The 19927-nt window shown below is 46.7% G+C and overlaps 1 protein-coding gene across 1 annotated transcript in view; it reads right to left on the bottom strand.

Annotated features, from left to right (window-relative positions):
- Nucleotides 1-19927, bottom strand: part of LOC139280515 (equilibrative nucleoside transporter 4-like) — a 56180-nt gene that overhangs the window by 15566 nt on the left and 20687 nt on the right. Inside the window, exons 5-7 of the mRNA XM_070899996.1 lie at nucleotides 17734-17808; nucleotides 15673-15935; nucleotides 11543-11666 (exon numbers count right to left, since the gene is read on the bottom strand). Coding sequence (XP_070756097.1) covers nucleotides 11543-11666; nucleotides 15673-15935; nucleotides 17734-17808 — 462 coding nt within the window. The remainder of the gene's footprint in view (nucleotides 1-11542; nucleotides 11667-15672; nucleotides 15936-17733; nucleotides 17809-19927) is intronic.

Here is a 19927-nt window from a genome sequence, read left to right as displayed (position 1 = left end):
CACGGAGCAAGGGAGAACCCATGAGAAAAAGAGCGACACTATCTGTGAGAATAGGTGCTTTAGCAGTGCGGGATTTCATCATTAAAGAGGACAGATAGTTTGATTTGGAGCCATAAGAACCCCCAAAGCTGTGTTGCCTTTCTGATACAAGGGTCATGGAAAGAATAGAGCAGATGGAAAAATGTCATGAAGGGAAGATAAATGAACCAGAAGCTGTTGTTTTTGAATGGCCCAATGACATCAGAAAGAGTAGAATGGGGGTCATGCAGAGGGAGTTTGAGGAGTTTGGTTCTAGACTGAACTTCAAGACTGCAAGGGTAGAAATCTCAGGATTACTCTCAGTGTAGTGCACTCGGGCAGTCAGGCAGAAAGAAATTAGATACATTAACATGTGGCTAGAGGGGTGGTGAAGAGCAGGGGGCCTTTTAGATTCCGAAAACAAAGTTCTGGGGAGGGGAAACTATTCAAATGGGACATGCTTTATCTAAACTAGATTGGTACCAACATCCTTGCACAGGGGGTATGTAGGGGTACTGGAAGACACAAAGGAAAGATGGAAACAATTACATGAGTTTAGTGTGTTTGGGAAGAACAGGCAGGACAGTAAAGGAGAGGGAGTAGCTGTATATGTCAGAGACACCAGATAGGTAAAAGAAGTGGACTAAGGATAAGCTTTCCAATGAGACGGTCTGTCTTGAACTATGTAGTGCAAAGGGACAGACTGAATGCGGGGAGGATGTTTCCCCTGGCTGGGAAGTCTAGAACAAGGGGTCACAGTCTCAGGATACGGGATAGGAAATTTAGGACCGAGATGAGGAGAAATTTTTTCACTCAGCGGGTGTTGAACCTGTGGAATTCTCCACCACAGAAGGCTGTGGAGGCCAAGTCACTGAATATATTTAAGAGGGAGATAGATAGATTTCTAGAAACAAAAGGCATCAAGGGGTATGAGGAAAAAGTGGGAATATGGTGTTGAGATAGAGGATCAGCCATGATCATATTGAATGGCGGTGCAGACTCGAAGGGCCGAATGACCTACTACTGCTCCTATTTGCTATGTTTCTATTGTATATTTTGGGGGTTTTCTACAGACAATTGATTGGGTCAAAGTTAATAGGAGGATTTGTTACTCTATGAAGAACTAAGGAAGGTTTGTGCAAACAGAAAGGTTATATACATGAGGGATCTTAGCCAACCTGATTTACACTGGAATGGCCAAGTGGTTTAGGATCGGAGTTAGTGAATCTAATTGATGACTACTTTCTGGCCGAGTGCATTAGGAATGCCACACAAGGTAACTCACGTTTCAATCTGGTAATAGCTAGTGATCTAGATAGGGGACAAGAAATGGAACTAGTGGTGACCATAACATAATCAAATTTGACATGAAACCAATACCACAAATCAATATTCAGATGTACACATTCAATGAAATGTGGGAAGAGCTGAACTAAATTTGGCTACGGTAGTAGTACAAAGAAACCTCAGTTGAGGACAAACGGAAACCTTTAAAGAACATACTGCTGAGTGTGCAGGATAAGTGCATACCAAGGACCAGTAAGTGCAGGCAACATGATCCTAAATGGATTAAGATAATTCGAAGAGAAACAAATAAGAAAGATACAGTCTACAGAGCCTGTAGGGAGAAAGATGAGGAAACCACTGGGAAGAATGTAAAAAGGCAGTCAGAAGGGCAATGAGGGAACTCGAATTCAGTGTTACTCTGAAGGCTACAATGCAACAATGGAAAACTCACTCGTTATAACAGCGAACAGGGCTATCAAGGAAGAATTGATGGAGTCAAAATGAAGTCAAAACTGAGGATGAATGAAAAATAGTTCATGTATATTAAATGATCGTGTCTTGGAAGCATTTACTAGATTAACACAAGTAATGTCCCAGCCACCATAGGAGTGTCTACAATGAAACCTAATGGCCAGGATTTTCCAGCTCAATACTTGCCTGGCCACAATTTTACTGTCAATGGACTGCTATTTGCTAATATCCGCTGGCTGTGTATGAGGCTCCAACGATGGTGCAGGGCCTCATAACATTTACCCACAGAAACCCAAGGCTGTCAAGTGGTACAAGGGGCAAAATCCATGAAGAGCCATGAATACAGGGGAGGTCTCACTGGGTTGGAAGCAAGGACATATGCTATCTTTTTTCAAGAAAGGTGATAAAACAAACCTGGGCAACTACAGAACTATTCATCTTACATTAGCAACTAGCAAAATAACGGAATTAATCGTTATGCACTGAGAATACGTGGGAGCCAATGTGGTCCCAAAGCGGGGGGGGGGGGGGGGAGGGGTGGTGGGCGTTGATGTTTTGTGAGGAAGTGACATCCCAAATGGACACTGGAAAGCCCTAAAATATAGTTTACCTAGACATTCAGAAAGAATTCAATAACGTTCCACATGAAAGGTTGTCCTCGAGTAAAACCTGGAATTGGATCAGGAATTGGCTAAAAGAGAGGCAGCAGTGGGTGAGAGTTAGAGGGGTGATGCCAAGCTGGGGTGATGTACTGAGTAGAATGCTGTAGGGATCTCCAGTACTGAAGCCCCATTATTTCAGATCTACATAAATGACCGAGATTCAGATTGTAAACTTGGCAAATTTGTGGATGATACAACATTGTGGGTTGGGGGTGGGGGAGGTGCAGTGATCTAGGATCCAAAGAATTACAGTAGAACATAGACAATGTTAGCAATTGGGCAGCACGAACGAAGATCAAGTTAAACGTAAATTTCATCTGTCATAGTTTGGCCCACAGTTAGAACACACTGGAGCCAAGTTTAACTCCCTCTGCCCTTCTATCCTTTGCTGCCTCTTGTGGTGCTGGGATTTCACTGGCGGGCTCGCTCAAGGTAGTGGGAATCCCTCCAGGAGTCCATTGTGGATATGGGTGAACCCCGAGCTAGGAAAGTGGGCTGGGGTTCCAGCATTGTCAGAGGGTCAAGTGGAAATCCTGCCCTGGAAGGAATCCACTGGCCCGTATGTTTCTATGGGAGGATGAGCTAAATGGTTCTCTCGTCTGCACTTACCTTGACGATCCTTTTGACCTCTAAGCTGCTACATTTGAGTATTGAGCTCAAAGGCAGTAGGTCATATTGTTTTGATTTCAAGATGCTTGCAGAGGAAAGAGATGGACATATAATAATAAGAGAAACCCAACAAAGATTGCTGGGCTGAATTGAATCAGAGTTAACATTTCAGGTCGATGGTCCTTCATCGGAACTGGCGAATTTTCGAAAAGAAGATTCTTAAGAAGCACTGAAAGGGGGAGGGGAAGAAAGAACAAAAGGGAATGTCTGTGATAGGTGGAAGGTAGGAGAGATTGATTAGAGAGACAAAAGGGATGGTGGGCAGAATTGAAATGGTAATGGCAGAGGTTAGAAAAAGGTTAGTTTGGATAGGGTGTGAATGGCGGGATAATGACCAGCTGCCATTGGAGACTAAGAGAATAAAAACATAAAATTGGGGATGGCGTGGGGAAGGGGCGGGAGGGGTGCGGGGGGGGGGGAAGGGATCCTGATGAACACCCTGACGAAGGATCATCGACCTGAAACGTTAACTCTGTTTCTCTCAACAGATGCTGCCTGACCCACTGAGATTTCCAGCATTTTCTGTTTTTATTTCAGATTCCAGCATCCGCAGTATTTTGCTTTTCCAAGAGGGTAGCTTTATGACCCAGATTCCCATTTGTCCCGGACTGTTACTTTGGCAATGATTAAAGGTGAGGCGCACGTTTTGTTTCCATCTGCTAAATTAGAGCTCATTTTGAGTGTGATTCCCTCCCCCGAACATAAACAAAAGTGTTAAATAACTCCTGTCTAATACAGTTCTGCACGCTGCACGTGTATTATTCCACACTCTCCTCAGTTCTGAATCTGCAGTACATTTTATAGCCTCGTGATTCCCATTGCATTGCACAATTGAGACCTGAAGTGATGTCAGTCACTTTAATCATTCATAACTCCCGGGGCAAGGACAGTGGTTGATCCTTGTAGGTGACTTACACTTTTGCTATTTGTTTGTATCATTTATTTATTAGTTGCTCCTGTTCCATTTTTCAAAGCTCAAACTCAAGCTTAGGAAAGCCAGGTGGAAATCCCAACTCCCACGGCGCTCTATCATTTATGAATTGCTTTGCTACCTAGTCCCCTGGAGAATTTGGAGTGCCAGCAACCAGGTTAAATTGCTTTTTTCAGTCCAGTGATCTTTATTAAAGCTTCATTCCCAAAAAATTCCTTTTGATCAGGAGTGTTCACCCTCCCCCGCGCCTCCCCCAAATAATTTGCTGTTTCTCAAATTGTTGTTGAAGTGGGTCTGGCTTTAAAAGATCTAACAAGGCAAACATCGAAGTGATGGCCTCAAGTCGGATTTCTTCCCAGGCGTAAACAAACTGATTTCAGTCCGCAGGGTCCCATTCATGCTAAATCAAGCGTTTGAACCGCCTCCGTGATATTTACATCAAAGCACTGAATGGCACCAAAGACAATTTTACGAACAAGAATGACCTAAATACTCAGCAGCTTCTAACAGCTGAATGGCACCACCTCCTGCCAAGGCCACCTCCAAAACCGAGGACCGTTAGCCGACATCAATGGCGGCCACAGGAATTCTCCTCCTGTTGACGGGTTTGTGGCCGAGTGCGCCCGCTAGTGTGAAACCGCTGCTATTGGCATGTGCGGGGTGTAAACTCTGACTCAGACCGGTTGGGCCGAATGGCCTGTTCCTGTGCAGTAAATTCCGTGTAGTTCTTTTCTACGCATTTTCCTGCCAGAACCCACGTTGATCATGCATAAGAACATAAGAATTAGGAACAGGGGTAGGCCATCTAGCCCCTCGAGCCTGCTCCGCCATTCAACAAGATCATGGCTGATCTGGCCGTGGACTCAGCTCCACTTACCCGCCCGCTCCCCGTAACCCTTAATTCCCTTATTGGTTAAAAATCTATCTCTCTGTGACTTGAATACATTCAATGAGCTAGCCTCAACTGCTTCCTTGGGCAGAGAATTCCACAGATTCACAACCCTCTGGGAGAAGAAATTCCTTCTCAACTCGGTTTTAAATTGGCTCCCCCGTATTTTGAGGCTGTGCCCCCTAGTTCTAGTCTCCCCGACCAGTGGAAACAATCTCTCTGCCTCTATCTTGTCTATCCCTTTCATTATTTTAAATGTTTCTATTAGATCACCCCTCATCCTTCTGAACTCCAACGAGTAAAGACCCAGTCTACTCAATCTATCATCATAAGGTAACACCCTCATCTCCGGAATCAGCCGAGTGAATCGTCTCCGTACCACCTCCAAAGCTAGTATATCCTTCCTTAAGTAAGGTAACCAAAACTGCACGCAGTACTCCAGGTGCGGCCTCACCAATACCCTATACAGTTGCAGAAGGACCTCCCTGCTTTTGTACTCCATCCCTCTCGCAATGAAGGCCAACATTCCATTCGCCTTCCTGATTACCTGCTGCACCTGCAAACTAACTTTTTGGGATTCATGCACAAGGACCCCCAGGTCCCTCTGCACCGCAGCATGTTGTAATTTCTCCCCATTCAAATAATATTCCCTTTTACTGTTTTTTTTCCCCAAGGTGGATGACCTCACACTTTCCGACATTGTATTCCATCTGCCAAACCTTAGCCCATTCGCTTAACCTATCTAAATCTCTTTGCAGCCTCTCTGTGTCCTCTACACAACCCGCTTTCCCACTAATCTTTGTGTCATCTGCAAATTTTGTTACACTACACTCTGTCCCCTCTTCCAGGTCATCTATGTATATTGTAAACAGTTGTGGTCCCAGCACCAATCCCTGTGGCACACCACTAACCACCGATTTCCAACCCGAAAAGGACCCATTTATCCCGACTCTCTGCTTTCTGTTCGGCAGCCAATTCTCTATCCATGCTAATACATTTCCTCTGACTCCGCGTACCTTTATCTTCTGCAGTAACCTTTTGTGTGGCACCTTATCGAATGCGAGGCGAATCGGAAGGCAGAACATCTGCCCTTCATGGCTCACCGCCTCTGGCAGGTTGAGCAATGCAGATGTGGTACAGTCTTTATAATACAACAACAACTTGTATTTATATAGGGCCTTTAACGTAGTGAAACGCCCCAAAGCGCTTCACAGGAGTATTATACGATAAAAAATTGACAGCGAGCCGCATAAGGAGAAATTAGCGCAGGTGACCAAAAGCTTGGTCAAAGAGGTAAGTTTTAAGAAGCGCCTTGAAGGAGGAAAGAGAGGGAGAGAGGCGGAGAGGTTTAGGCAGGGAGTTCCAGCGCCTGGGGCCTAGGCTTCGGGCACGGCCACCGATGGTTGAGCGATTCTAATCAGGGATGCTCAAGAGGGCAGAATTAGAGGAACGCAGACATCTCGGGGGGTTGTGGGGCTGGAGGAGATTACAGAGATAGGGAGGGGGCGAGGCCATGGAGGGATTTGAAAATAAGGATGAGAATTTTGAAATCGAGGCGTTGCTTAACAGGGAGCCAATGTAGGTGTAATGGGTGAGCGGGACTTGGTGCGAGTTAGGACATGGGCTGCCGATTGTTGGATCACCTCGTGTTTACATAATGTAGAATGTGGGAGGCCAGCCAGGAGTGCGTTGGAATAGTCAAATCTAGAGGTAACAAAGGCACGGATGAGGGTTTCAGCAGCGGATGAGCTGAGGCAAGGACGAAGGTGGGCGATGGGGGTTACATTGAGAGCTGCAGACAATGAAAGATGGCTGAGAGAGTATAGCAGCAGCAACAAGGGCACTAAGGATTTCAGATGCCACTGTGAAGGTGCGGGTGGTAGGCGCCATGAGGGGCCAACTGATGGGCACTGAGAGCAGGAAGCCCCATCAGAGGGTGGTTCAGGCCATCTACAGGGAGGTGTAGAGGCGGTCAACCCACAATGCCGAAAAAGGTTCAACGTCCTCATAAGGGTGGCCAAGGTAAGTAAGGCACTCCTGGCAACACATACCCTCTACTATTAGTAAAGCCTTCACTCATTTCAGAGCGAGTAGACAAGGGTAATGCAGTAGATGTAATATATCTAGATTTGTAAAAAGCCTTTGATAAGGTACCACATAATAGACTAATGAACGGTCAGAGCAAACGGAGCCAGTAGCAGAATGGATAGCGAGCTGGATGCAAGACAGAAAGCAGAGAGTAGGGTTGAAAGGTAGCTTTTCACAGTGGCAGAAGGTGGAAAATGGGCTCCCACAAAGATCAGTGCTGGGACCACTGTTTTTCACAATTTATATGAACGTTTTAGACTTTGGAATCAAAAACACAATTTCTAAATATGCAAAAATCATCAAATTGAAGGAATAGTCAATACTGAGAAGGACTGCAACAAATTACAAGGCATTAATAAATGTGCAGAATGGGCATGTAATTGGCAAATGAATTTCAACATTGATAAATGTGAGGTATTACATTTTGGTAATAAAAATAAGGAGGTCACATTTTGAAAAATAAGAAATTAAATGAGGTAGATAAAAGAAGGGACCTGGGAGTATAAATACACAAATCACTAAAAGTAGAGACGCAGGTTAATAGGGACATAAAAAAAGCAAATCAAGCACTAGGGTTTATTTCTAGAAGGATAGAATTGAAAAGTAGAGAAATTATGCTAAATGTCTTGAACCTTATTTAGACCACACTTGGAGCACTGCATATAGTTCAGGGGGCCAAAATTCAGCCTCCCGTCATCACCATCACCATAGGCAGTCCCTCGAAATCGAGGAAGACTTGCTTCCACTCTAAAAGTGAGTTCTCAGGTGACTGAACAGTCCAATACGGGAATTACAGTCTCTGTCACAGGTGGGACAGATAGGCGTTAGAGGAAAGGGTGGGTGGGGAGTCTGGTTTGTCGCACGCTCCTTCCGCTGCCTGCGCTTGGTTTCTGCATGCTCTCGGCGATGAGACTTGAGGTGCTCAGCGTCCTCCCGGATACTCTTCCATCATTTTGGGTGGTTTTGGGCCAGGTATTCCCAGGTGCTGGTGGGGATGTTGCATTTTATCAAGGAGGCTTTGAGGGTGTCCTTGAAACGTTTCCTCTGCCCACCTGGGACTCGCTTGCCGTGTAGGAGTTCCGAGTAAAGCGCTTGCTTTGGGAGTCTCGTGTTGGGCATTCGAACAATGTGACCCACCCAACGGAGCTGGTTGAGTGTGGTCAGTGCGTCGATGCTGGGGATGTTGGCCTGATCGAGAGCACTGATGTTGGTGCGACTATCCTCCCAGCGGAGGCAGCGTTGGTAGTCCTTCTCCAGCGCTTTGAGATGTCTGCTGTATATGGTCCACATATCTGAGCCGTATAGGAGCCTCCCGATAAGGCCTCTGGCCTCCTGAAAGCGGCAGCCACAGGGCGGTGTCGAATGGTCGTCGACTTGCTAAATTCACCTCAGGGTTTTTTGCTGCAGTCTGCCCGACTCCTGCAGATATGTCATATCAGAGCGCACACCGCAACGGAGCCGTCCCAGGAGGGAAATTCACCTGCAAAAGTTTCCCGGCTGCCGTTCGGTGCCCCCGACAGCTTTTTCTGTCGGTGCGCTCCTTGTTGGGCCTTGTTGGTTGGGGGCACGGCGCCCTTAAAGGGGAGGTGGCGCTGCCGGTGATGCCATTTTATTTTTTTTCCGGTCAACTGCCAGGTTGGGCCGACAATTATGGCCCCGGGTTCAGATGGGCCGCTAACAGGCTGCCTGGCACCCCTTCTTGGGTGCCAGGCCGCTGGCCCGGCCAAAACCCTCCCTAGTGGCCCAGTGGACCTGACTGAAAACTCTGCAGAGTTCGCAGCGGCTCTCCCCTTTAACTGATGGGGAGAGATGTGTTGACGCGCTAACGCGATGATGTCATCGGTGCGGCACTGATGACTGACACTCCACTCCGTCCCCATGTTGAGACCACTTGAACAAAAAGTTCAAGGAGCTGAATTTCTCCGGATAGGCCGCCGCATCCATTGTGGCGGCCCGACGCCTTCGAAAACGGTAGATACGCGCCGTTTCGGGCGGAGGTGAATTTCGACCCCATGGTCTCATTATAAAAAGGATATAGAGACACTGGAGAGGGAGCAAAAAAGATTTACAAGGATGATGCCAGAACTGCGAGGTTATACCTATCAAGAAAGGATAAATAGGCCAGGTCTGTTTTCTCTTGAAAAGAGAAGGCCGAGAAGTAACCTGATAGAGATCTCTAAAATTATGAAAGGTTTTTGTTGTGTATTGTCCAGGTACATTAAATGTATAATATAAGTACAATGGTGCACCACAGAGGGCGCTGTGGTGGGAGACCTGAAAGTACCTGCAAGAGGCAGTATAAAAGGCTGCCCACCACACCTGAGAGGCACTCTGGAGCTGAACAATAAAGGACCAAGGTCACTGCAGTTATTACAACACCAGACCGTGTGGAGTCAGTGATTTGTGTGCAACATACACCACAGTTTTGATAGAGTGGATACAGAGCGAGTGTTTCCACTTATGGGGAAGAGCAAAACTGGAGGCCATCAATAGAAGATAGTCACCAAGAAATCAAATAGGGAATTCAGAAGAAACTTCTGGTGAGAATGTGGAACTCGCTACCATAGGGAGTAGTTGAAGCGAATAGTATAGATGCTAGAGGATTACATTTATTTTTCCTGATGTTCAGTAGTGGGGTCATGGTCCAGGGGAGGTAGGAGGAGGTATCAGAGAATTGGCGATCAGCCTCTGCAAGATAGAGGTCAGTTCGCCAAAAAACAACAACACCCTTGTCAGCAGGTTTAATGACAAGGTCGGGGTAGGAGCTGAGCGAGCGGAGTGCTGCAAATTCAGAGGGAGGCAGGTTGGAGTGAGTGAGGGAAGCAGAGAAATTGAGATGGCCAATGTCCCATTGCCAGTTTCACTTCCTCGACCTCTCCATCTCCATCTCTGGGGATAGGCTTTTGACCAGTATACACTATAAGCCCACTGACTCCCACAGCTACCTGGACTGCACTTCCTCCCACCCCGCATCCTGTAAGGACTCCATTCCATTCTCCCACTTTCTCCCTCTCCGTCACATCTGCTCTGACGACACCACTTTTCACACTAATGCCTCTGACATGTCTTCCTTTTTCCTCAACCGAGGATTCTCCTCTGTCATGGTTAACATGGCCCTCGACCGTGTCTGTTCTATTTCCCGCACCTCTACTCTCACCCCTTCCCCTCACTCTCAGAACCATAACAGGGTCCCCCTTGTCCTCACTTTTCATCCCACCAGCCTCCACGTTCAACGGATCATCCTTTGCCATTTCTGCCACCTCCAGCGTGATCCCACCACCAATCACCTCTTCCCCTCCCCTCCCCTCTCAGCATTACAAAGGGACCGCTCCCTCCGCGACCCCCTGGTCCATTCCGCAGTCACCCCCGGCACCCCCTCCCCTTCCCACAGCACCTTCCCGTGCAAGCGCAGGAGATGCAACACCTGTCCTTTTACCTCCTCCCTTCCCACTATCCAGGGCCCCAAATACTCCTTCCAGGTGAAACAGTGATTTACTTGTACTTCTTTCAATTTAGTATACTGTATTCGCTGCTCACGATGTGGTCTTCTCTACATTGGGGAGACCAAGTGCAGATTGGGTGACCGCTTTGCTGAATACCTCCGTTCAGTCCGTAAGCATGACTCCGAGCTTCTTGTCGCCTGTCACTTTAATTCTCCGCTCCACTCCCACTCTGATATCTCCGTCCTTGGACTCCTCCACTGTTCCAATGAAGCTCAATGCAAGCTCGAGAAATAGCACCCCATCTTTCGTTTAGGCACTTTACAGCCTTCTGGACTCAACATCGAGTTCAACAATTTCAGAAAATAACCTCTGGCCATCTTTGGCTTCCTTTTCTTCCCCCCATCTTATGTTTTTTTTCTTTCTTCTCTTTTTTTTTTCTCTTTGTCTATAATGGCAGCTGGCCATTCACACCCTATCCAGAAGAACCTTTTTCTAACCTCTATCATTACCATTTCAATTCGGCCCATCATCCCTTTTGTCTCTCTAATCTCTCCTGCCTTCCACCCAATCACAGACCTTCCCTTTTGTTCTTTCTTCCCCTCCCCCTTTCAGTGCTTAAGAATGTGTTCTTTTCAAACATTCGGCTGATCTGACGCAGGGTCATCGACCTGAAACGTTAACTCTGTTTTTCTCTCCACAGATGCTGCCTGACCCGCTGAGATTTCCAGCATTCTCTGTTTTTATTTTAGTATTCTAGATATTCGAGATAAGCTAGACAAGCATATGAGGGAGAAGGGAATAGAGGGTTATGCTGATAGATTTAGATGAGGAAAGTCGGCAGGAGGCTTGTGTGGAGCATAAACGCCGGCATGGACAGGTTGGGCCCAATGGCCCAGTATATTTTATGTAATCCTATGTATCTTCATGGCCTCTCATACTCTTTCTCTCTCAGCACTAACGCAAACGACACAATATATGCCAGCCCGAATATTAGCACCATTAATAATGACTGGATTACTGACGGGTAATTATGCTGACACAGCCGTACACAACACAAAAGGAAGGTATCTAAATGTAAGATTACCTCTGAATCCCGGCCAGCTTCCCCTCAGCTTCGACTTGGGCGTATCAAACCTCATATAGGCTGCAGTCCCTGGAACATCCTGCTCGGCACCATCCGATTGGGGGCTTTCCACCGTACCGTTTTCCTTGGGGAATAATGGCGGGAAACGCAGCTGTCATTCCAAAAACTAAGATGTGTTTTCTGTTTAGGATCATTAACCCTGGTAGCGAGGGGCAGAAGCCTCACCGGTACAATCGCATTAGCCAAACCCCATCCCAATCATTTCGCAAAAAAACAAATTTCATTCCTGGATGGAAAATCGCAGGCACCCAGTCCGTGATTTCCTCACAGGCACATCACACCACCAGGAGCCTCCATTCAGAGAACTGGCCCTTTGGCAGTTGATCACAACAGAGGTAAGACTAATTGGCCTATCGTTTCTTGCCTTGTGCTTTTACCCTTTCACGGACAGGGGTGTGACATTTGCTACTCTCCAGCCCCTAGACACAAGTCCCGATTTCGAAAGAATGGATCTTAGCTTTGTGTGATTGTGTAAGACAAGTTGCCGGACCATTTCACGTCCCCCCTGATTTTGATTTCCCGCGACTTCAGCTGCCAACTTGCTAGCGCCCATTTTACACCCTCGCACAAAGTCAAAATCTACCCCAAGGAGTTTTGGAAATTTCTGGTTAGTGCTTACACCAACCTCCTTCAGTGTTCTGGCCCGGTGAGTTTCTATTTTTAGTCCCATTGGACTTTATTTTTTTAATACAGTGTCCATTTGAATATTTCTCTCCATTAGTGATTCTTTCACATCCTCCCCTGGTACTCCTACAGTCTTACTTTCAACTTCCTTTGTAAAAACAGATTCAAAACGCTTATTAATCATCTCTACCATTCCCTTCCCCTCAAGCACAAGGCAGCTCCTTTCATCTCCAAGCAGTCCCCCCCCCTTCTTTGAATCTCCTTTTACTTCTAACAGGCAATGTTGAGGCCCCATTCCCGGTGCAAAATGAGCGTGAGAGCAGGGACATGGCAACAACACTTTGGTCCCGAGTTTCTGGCCCACTGTTGCGTTGCGAGGTTTTCAACCATTTTTTTCCACAGGGAGAATTAGGATATGATTTAGGATGAAGGGCTGCTTTTATGTTAAAGTGAGTTCACAAAGGTTTAAAATCTACTGTATAGACACACACTGAAGCTGCTGGGACAGAGAGAGAGCATTGGTATGTTAATGGGGGCACTTAGGAGATAACGGGAGGATATTGAAACTGTTACAATCCGAGACAATAGGGCATCAAAACAGAAAATGCGGGAAATACTCAGCAAGTGAGGCAGTATCTGATGGCCATCAACCTGAAACTTTGGGATAGAAATTCACCCCCGCCGCAAACCTGGCACACCGACCGTTTTCTGAGTGTTTTTACGGTCGTGTCAGACATGGCGGACTCTTGACCCATTTTCAGCTCTTTGGCAATTTTTTGGAGCGAACCGGAAGTCGATCATAGTGGGGGCGGCGATGGGGCGGTAAGTGCTGGTGAAGGGCAGAGGTGGGGGCGGAACCAAGACTCCGCCGCTGTCAGTCAGCAGAGGAGCGGAAGCGATGTCACGACGCGTGAGCGTCACCACTTAAAGGGGAGAGCCTTCGGCACTTTGAGACATCGGTCCCCGGGGCAGCAGGCCTGGAACCCAAGAGGGGGAGCCAGCCTGCCCGTTGGCGGCCCGGCTGAACCCGGGGGGGCATATTTGGCCGGCTGATCTGGAAGTCGGCCGGCAAAAAAAAACCATGGCGACCGCGGCAGTGCACCCTCCCCTTGAAGGGCCGCCACGCTGACCTGGCTTACAGACTGAAAGCAAAGTGCACCAACAGAAAAAGCTGTCGGGGGCACCGCGCGGCGGGTTTGATGATTTTTATACCTACATTTCGCGGGAGGTGCGATGGAGGTGCGGGAGATCGGCAGTGCACCATTTGATGATGTATTTAGGACAGTCGGCAGCAGCAGGGCATAAGTGGGGACCACCAGAAAATCCCCGAGCTGAATCTCGCTGGCGGTGACCATTAGACCGGAAGTCTGTGAGCGCTCGACACCGCCGCTTTCTGGCGGTAAGTGGCCTTATCGGGACCCTGAATTTCAGCCCCGTTAACTCTGCTTCTCTCTCCACAAACACTGCCTGCTGAATAATCCCAGCATTTACTGCTTTTATTTCAGATTTCCAGCATCCACAGTATTTTGGTTTTGAAAGAAAGACTTGGATTTATATAGCACCTTTCATGACCACCAGACGTCTCAAAGCGCTTTACAACAACTTTTTGGGAGTGCAGTCACTGTTGTAATGTGGAAAACGCGGCAGCCAATTTGCACACAGCAAGCTCCCACAAATAGCAAGGTGACAATGACCAGATAATCAGTTTTGGTTCTGTTGATTGAGGGATAAATATTGGCCAAGACACCGGGGATAACTCCCCTGCTCTTCTTCAAAATAGTGCCATGGGATCTTTTACATCCACCTGAGAGAGCAGACGGGGCCTCGGTTTAACGTCTCATCCGAAAGACGGCACCTCCGACAGTGCAGCACTCCCTCAGCACTGCACTGGAGCGTCAGCATAGATTATTTTTGTGCTCAAGTCTCAGGAGTGGGATTCTGAACCCATAACCTTCTGACTCAGAGGTGAGAGTGCTACCCACTGAGCCACAGCTGGCAATAGGGGATTTATTAACTAATTTCAGACATTCCCAGTAGTTGTTCACACCATAGTTCGAGAGGAACTGAAGTCATGCGTGAGGTGATCTGGCCAGGCCTCCACTTGGGGTGAGAGGTAGTCGGTTCACCATCCAAGAGTCATAAAATCATAGAGCAGTGTGGCACAGGAGGCCATTCGGCCCATCGAGTCTGTGCCGGCTCTTTCGAAGAGGAATCCAGTTAGTCCCACTCTCCCTCCCTTTCCCCATATTGCTGCAATTTTGTCTCCTTCAAGTATTTATCCAATTCCCTTTTGAAGGCTGCTATTGAATCTGCCTTCACCACCCTGCCAGGCCATGCATTCCAAATCCTAACCACTTGTTGCGCAAAAAAGTTTTTCCTCATGTCGCCTCTGGTTCTTTTGCCTTAAATCTGTGCCCTCTGGTTATCAATCTTTCAGCCCAATGGAAACACTTTCTCTTTATTAACTTGTCTAAACCCTTCCTGATTTTAAAACTGTGAAAAACCTGAGTAAAGTGAGTAATTTTTACAGCCCGTTAAAGGGGTCGGTGTGGTGTACACTTATTATTTTTTCTTATTTACAGGGAGGAACTCAAGTTTAATTGGCCCATTCCCTTGTATCAGTGTGAATCACTCACATTAACACAGCAGTGCAAAATAGTGTCAAATTATTTCTACATGGGATGGCCAAAGGCGAAATCCTGGCTAAGACCAATATTTGATCTCAACTTAGTTGAACTCCTCTCCAGTGATGAGCAGTACTTACACTCTTGTCTTAATCTGCAGCGTGCTAACCAAACATGCAAAATCCAGCCAATATCTGTTACGTCAGTTCTCCAAGGTGGTCCCAAATGTGCTTTTCCTGATTGATTCATTTGCAAGTGTCTTTGGCCTGGCCCCAGCCAAGCACTGAGAAGTTAACATAGAAACATAGAAAATAGGTGCAGGAGTAGGCCATTCCGCCCTTCGAGCCTGCACAACCATTCAATATGATCATGGCTGATCATTCACTTTAGTACCCCATTCCTGCTTTCTCTCCATACCCCTTGTTCCCTTTAGCCATAAGGGCCACATCTAAATCATTTAAAAGTGCTAATCATTTTACAAAGAAAAAAAATCATCAAACTTTCATTAATTTGTTGACCAGTCTAAAATGCCACCAAAATTCCCTTCGAACCACGGGAGGTATCACTGCATCAAAAACAGCACGGGGCCTCTTTCCTCTCTACAAACAAACATAGGTTTGTCAGACAAACTTCAATACCGGAAGCCACAGCTCCTCCCAGCCAAAACGATAATATTTGGACCATGACTGAAACAGGGAAAACTTGGGAGAAATGGGATGCAATCCTAAGAAGCGGTCTTCAAAATGCAGGTTACCCGCTGAGATATCCTGTCTAGCAGCAGATTCACTTTTACATTGTGAAATAAAAACTTACAAATCTTACTTCCTCTGTATTGACATTATGATGGACCCGGTAGCCTGGGCCCTGATCCACATGACCTTTGCCCTTTAGCTGCTCACAGCCCCTGCTACTATGAGCCGTGTAATACTGCACAAACTGCGTTCTTTTCACCAGCAAATGCAAGATGAAGCACAACATCTCTATTGCGATCGAAATGAAGAAGAAGATGATGGTGTTCTTCCTTTCGTCCGAGAGCAGGAGTTTGGTAAAAATTCTGCTGAGGGAAATGATGACCCCAGCAGTGCCTGTAATGGAGGAAAAGCAGTCTCTATTAGTGTCCATTGCTAATAACAGTGAAGAAACAGAGCCCTCCCATAGGATGGGGGACTTGTCGCTTTCCCCTCCAATTTTCTCCTCTCTTCCAAATATCTACAGGGGTTAGTCATTCAGCGCTCAAAACGTTCAATCGTGGCAGAGAATGCTTACGCATGAAGGAAAAACAGTAGAGTATAGAATCATAGACACTTACAGCACAGCAGGAGGCCATTTGGCCCGTCGAGCCTGTGATGGCTCTTTGAAAGAACAGTCGTGCTTAGTCCCCCATCGCCGCTTGTCCGTAACCCTGTAAGTTCCTCATCCTCAACAACCTGTCCAACTCACCTTTAAGGTTATTTATGGAATTAGCTCCCACCACCTTTTCAGGTAGAGCATTCCAGATCGTGACAGAAGGCCATTCGGCCCATCGTGCTTGTGCCAGCTCTTCGAAAGAGCTCTCCAATTAGTCCCACTCCCCTGCACACTTTCCCCATCGCCCTGCAGCACCAGATTGGTTCGGCTCAACCCAGTTGACAGTAAGGCATTACACTGGCTCTAATTTCTTACACAATTGTCTCCCCCATGTCTCTGTATGAGAGTATATAAGAGTGCAACTTGTGGAAAATCATGCTGAAATTATGCTCTGGGCAGTTCGTACCTCTGAGTATTGGGCTGAGTCTTTCAAGCCCTTGGAAGCAGTTCAGAGAAGAACCACAGGACTAATCTCTACCCTTAGATGACTGATTCAAGGAAACAGTGAAGAAACTCGATCTTATGAAAACGTTAACCCCTGCTCAGAATGGTTCCATGGGCACCAGTGGTCTTCCTGTACCTCGCCCAAGTACCCATTCTTTATGCCTATTTAACCATGAGGGGATCCACAGCTGAGCCCAATCCTGTTGGCATAGGCAACCTTTTCAGCAAGGGTAACAGGATATTATCTTGAACCAGAAATCCTGGCAGATGAATCCTCTTGCCAGCCCAGAACACGGAGGCCAAGTGTCGCTTTCCAAATGGTGCCATGAATGGGATGCACTCACTCTGCGAAGATTGTGGATGGAAATTGGGACCTTCCTGGTCTACATGGCTCAATACCGTTCTGGGGAATCCATTTACCCAATAAGATTTCCGCTTTAAGGAGGATTCTTACCCATTCATGGCGTCCACTGTGTTTGAAAGTGTTAACAGAAAAGGGGGGAGTTTTACTTTGACCTCGTACATCACACAGCCAGCCCCAACCTTATATCTGGATTTCTATTCCTGCTGAAGGTGATTTGATGCAATTTGACATCCAAACTTGAACCTGACCTGAGGTTACCATCGGCCAGTGGGAACAGATGGTCGGGTTGGCAACCGTCCAGGATAGTCCTGGAGTCTCCAGGAATTGAGGATTAACCTCATGGATTCTGCTATGAACAACCCAGAAGAAAATTCTTCATTTTTTGGTGTGTTTTTCATTTATTAGTTATGAAAATATTGGAGATGGTGGGGAGGACTGTTTGACCGGGAAGGGTGGTTGGAGGACGGAGGTCACACGATGAAACCTCCAGGAATAGCTCCACCCAGGGTTGGCAATCCTGACAGATGGTGACAGAAGCAAATTACTTTCGAGCCCATTACACTAATCTATAAAGTTAAAACAAGAACTATAGTATCACTGGCATTGGAAAACAAACTGTTTTTGTAATTCAGTTCTTCCGATAAATATTTTCAATATCTGTACGTTTTGGGATTTCTATCAAAACCTGTTCACGGGAATTATTTAAAACAAGTGGAGCAGCTACTCACTTTCACCCGTCATCACCCCTTGTGTGTAGCGTTTGGGGAACATCCCTGTGTAACCATAGAAACTCGACTGCTGCACTTCATACAAAATAAAGAAAATGTACAGGATTAGTTGTCCGTTTAGATAGCACGGTGAGTTCCCAATCAAACATCACAGGGAAGCACTCAGCGGGGGTGAGGTGCTTTCTTACTGTGGTGTATTTCATTCATGGGTTCTTTCCTTAAGAACTCACAGCTACCCATTTGCTGTAAAGGACTAGCTGGTTTATTAGCGAAGGTTTAACAATCAAACTGAACACTACCAGTTCATCCACCAGGCTCACAACTGCGTGCCTCATCGTGGAGAACCGAAACTCAGTTAACCATGGTTTTATGGAGTCTTGCGAACATCACGTGACTGGCTCAGCCACTCACAGTGCAACAGCTCCACAGGCCCGTGAGCATGCTCACAGGTGCATACTTTACACTTACAAAGGGACAAGGAGCAAGTGGAGGCACAGCTACTCAGGCCAATCTCGCATACTTCCTACAGGCTGGGCTCCAAGGCAACATACACAGAAACCTGACTAAGTCTGTCTTCTAAGCTGAGGAATCGGAGGAGGGATGGGGTGGGGGAGCAGATCCTAAAACAGGCGGGGACAAAAATAACATTCAAAAGGGGAGGGGGTAAAAATAAATGCACCAAAAAAGTAAGTAAATCACCAAATACACTAAATTCACCATTAAGCTGCCATATTTAGACAAGGTCACTGCTTAATCAGCCTGATAAACTCTGCTTACTCACTGCCATTTTCAGATAGTGACTGTGACAGTGCAACATGTCTATTTAATCCAAGCACAGCTTCCATTTATATCAGACCCCACAGTACTGTTTAAGGGAAACTTATAAAACTGCATTATAGTGCACGTCTATGACAGAAAGAGTGCAGAGACACTTTTCTTTAAACAAAGGAGCCATCTGTCTTATGAAGGTTCATGGCATAGCAAGGATGAACATAAGAACAGAAGAAATAGGAGCAGGAGTAGGCCATATGACCCCTCGAGCCAGCTCTGCCATTCAATACAATCATGGCTGATCCAATCATGGACTCAGGTCCACTTCCCTGCCCGCTTCCCATAACCCCTTATTCCCTTATCAGTTAACATAGCAACATAGAAAATAGGTGCAGGAATAGGCCATTTGGCCCTTCAAGCCTGCACCACCATTCAATAAGATCATGGCTGATCATTCCCTCAGTACCCCTTTCCTGCTTTCTCTCCATACCCCTTCAGCCGTAAGGGCCATATCTAACTCCCTCTTGAATATATCCAACGAACTGGCATCAACAACTCTCTGCGGTAGGGAATTCCACAAGTTAACAACTCTCTGAGTGAAGAAGTTTCTTCTTATCTCAGTCCTAAATGGCTTACCCCTTATCCTAAGACTGTGTCCCCTGGTTCTGAACTTCCCCAACATCAGGAACATTCTTCCTGCATCTAACCTGTCCAGTCCCGTCAGAATTTTATATGTTTCTATGAGATCCCCTCTCATCCTTCTAAACTCCAGTGTATAAAGGCCCAGTTGATCCAGTCTCTCCTCATATGTCAGTCCAGCCATCCCAGGAATCAGTCTGGTGAACCTTCGCTGCACTCCCTCAATAACAAGAACGTCCTTCCTCAGATTAGGAGACCAAAACTAACACAATATTCCAGGTGAGGCCTCACTAAGGCCCTGTACAACTGCAGTAAGACCTCCCTGCTCCTATACTCGAATCCCCTAGCTATGAAGGCCAACATACCATTTGCCTTCTTTACCCCCTGCTGTACCTGCGTGCCCACTTTCAATGACTGATGAATCATGACACCCAGGTCTCGTTGCACCTCCCCTTTTCCTAATCTGCCGCCATTCATATAATATTCTGCATTGTGTTTTTGCCCCCAAAGTGGATAACCTCACATTCATCCACATTATACTGCATCTGCCATGCACTAACCCACTCACCTAACCTGTCCAAATCACCCTGCAGCCTCTTAGCGTCCTCCTCACAGTTCACACCGCCATCCAGTTTAGTGTCATCTGCAAACTTGGAGATATTACACTCAATTCCTTCATCTAAATTGTTAATGTATATTGTAAATAGCTGGGGTCCCAGCACTGAGCCCTGCGGCACCCCACTAGTCACTGCCTGCCATTCTGAAAAGGACCCGTTTATCCCTA

Source organism: Pristiophorus japonicus, chromosome 15, assembly GCF_044704955.1.
Source record: "Pristiophorus japonicus isolate sPriJap1 chromosome 15, sPriJap1.hap1, whole genome shotgun sequence".
Taxonomy (NCBI): domain Eukaryota; kingdom Metazoa; phylum Chordata; class Chondrichthyes; family Pristiophoridae; genus Pristiophorus; species Pristiophorus japonicus.
This window is presented reverse-complemented; position numbering and strand designations above follow the sequence as displayed.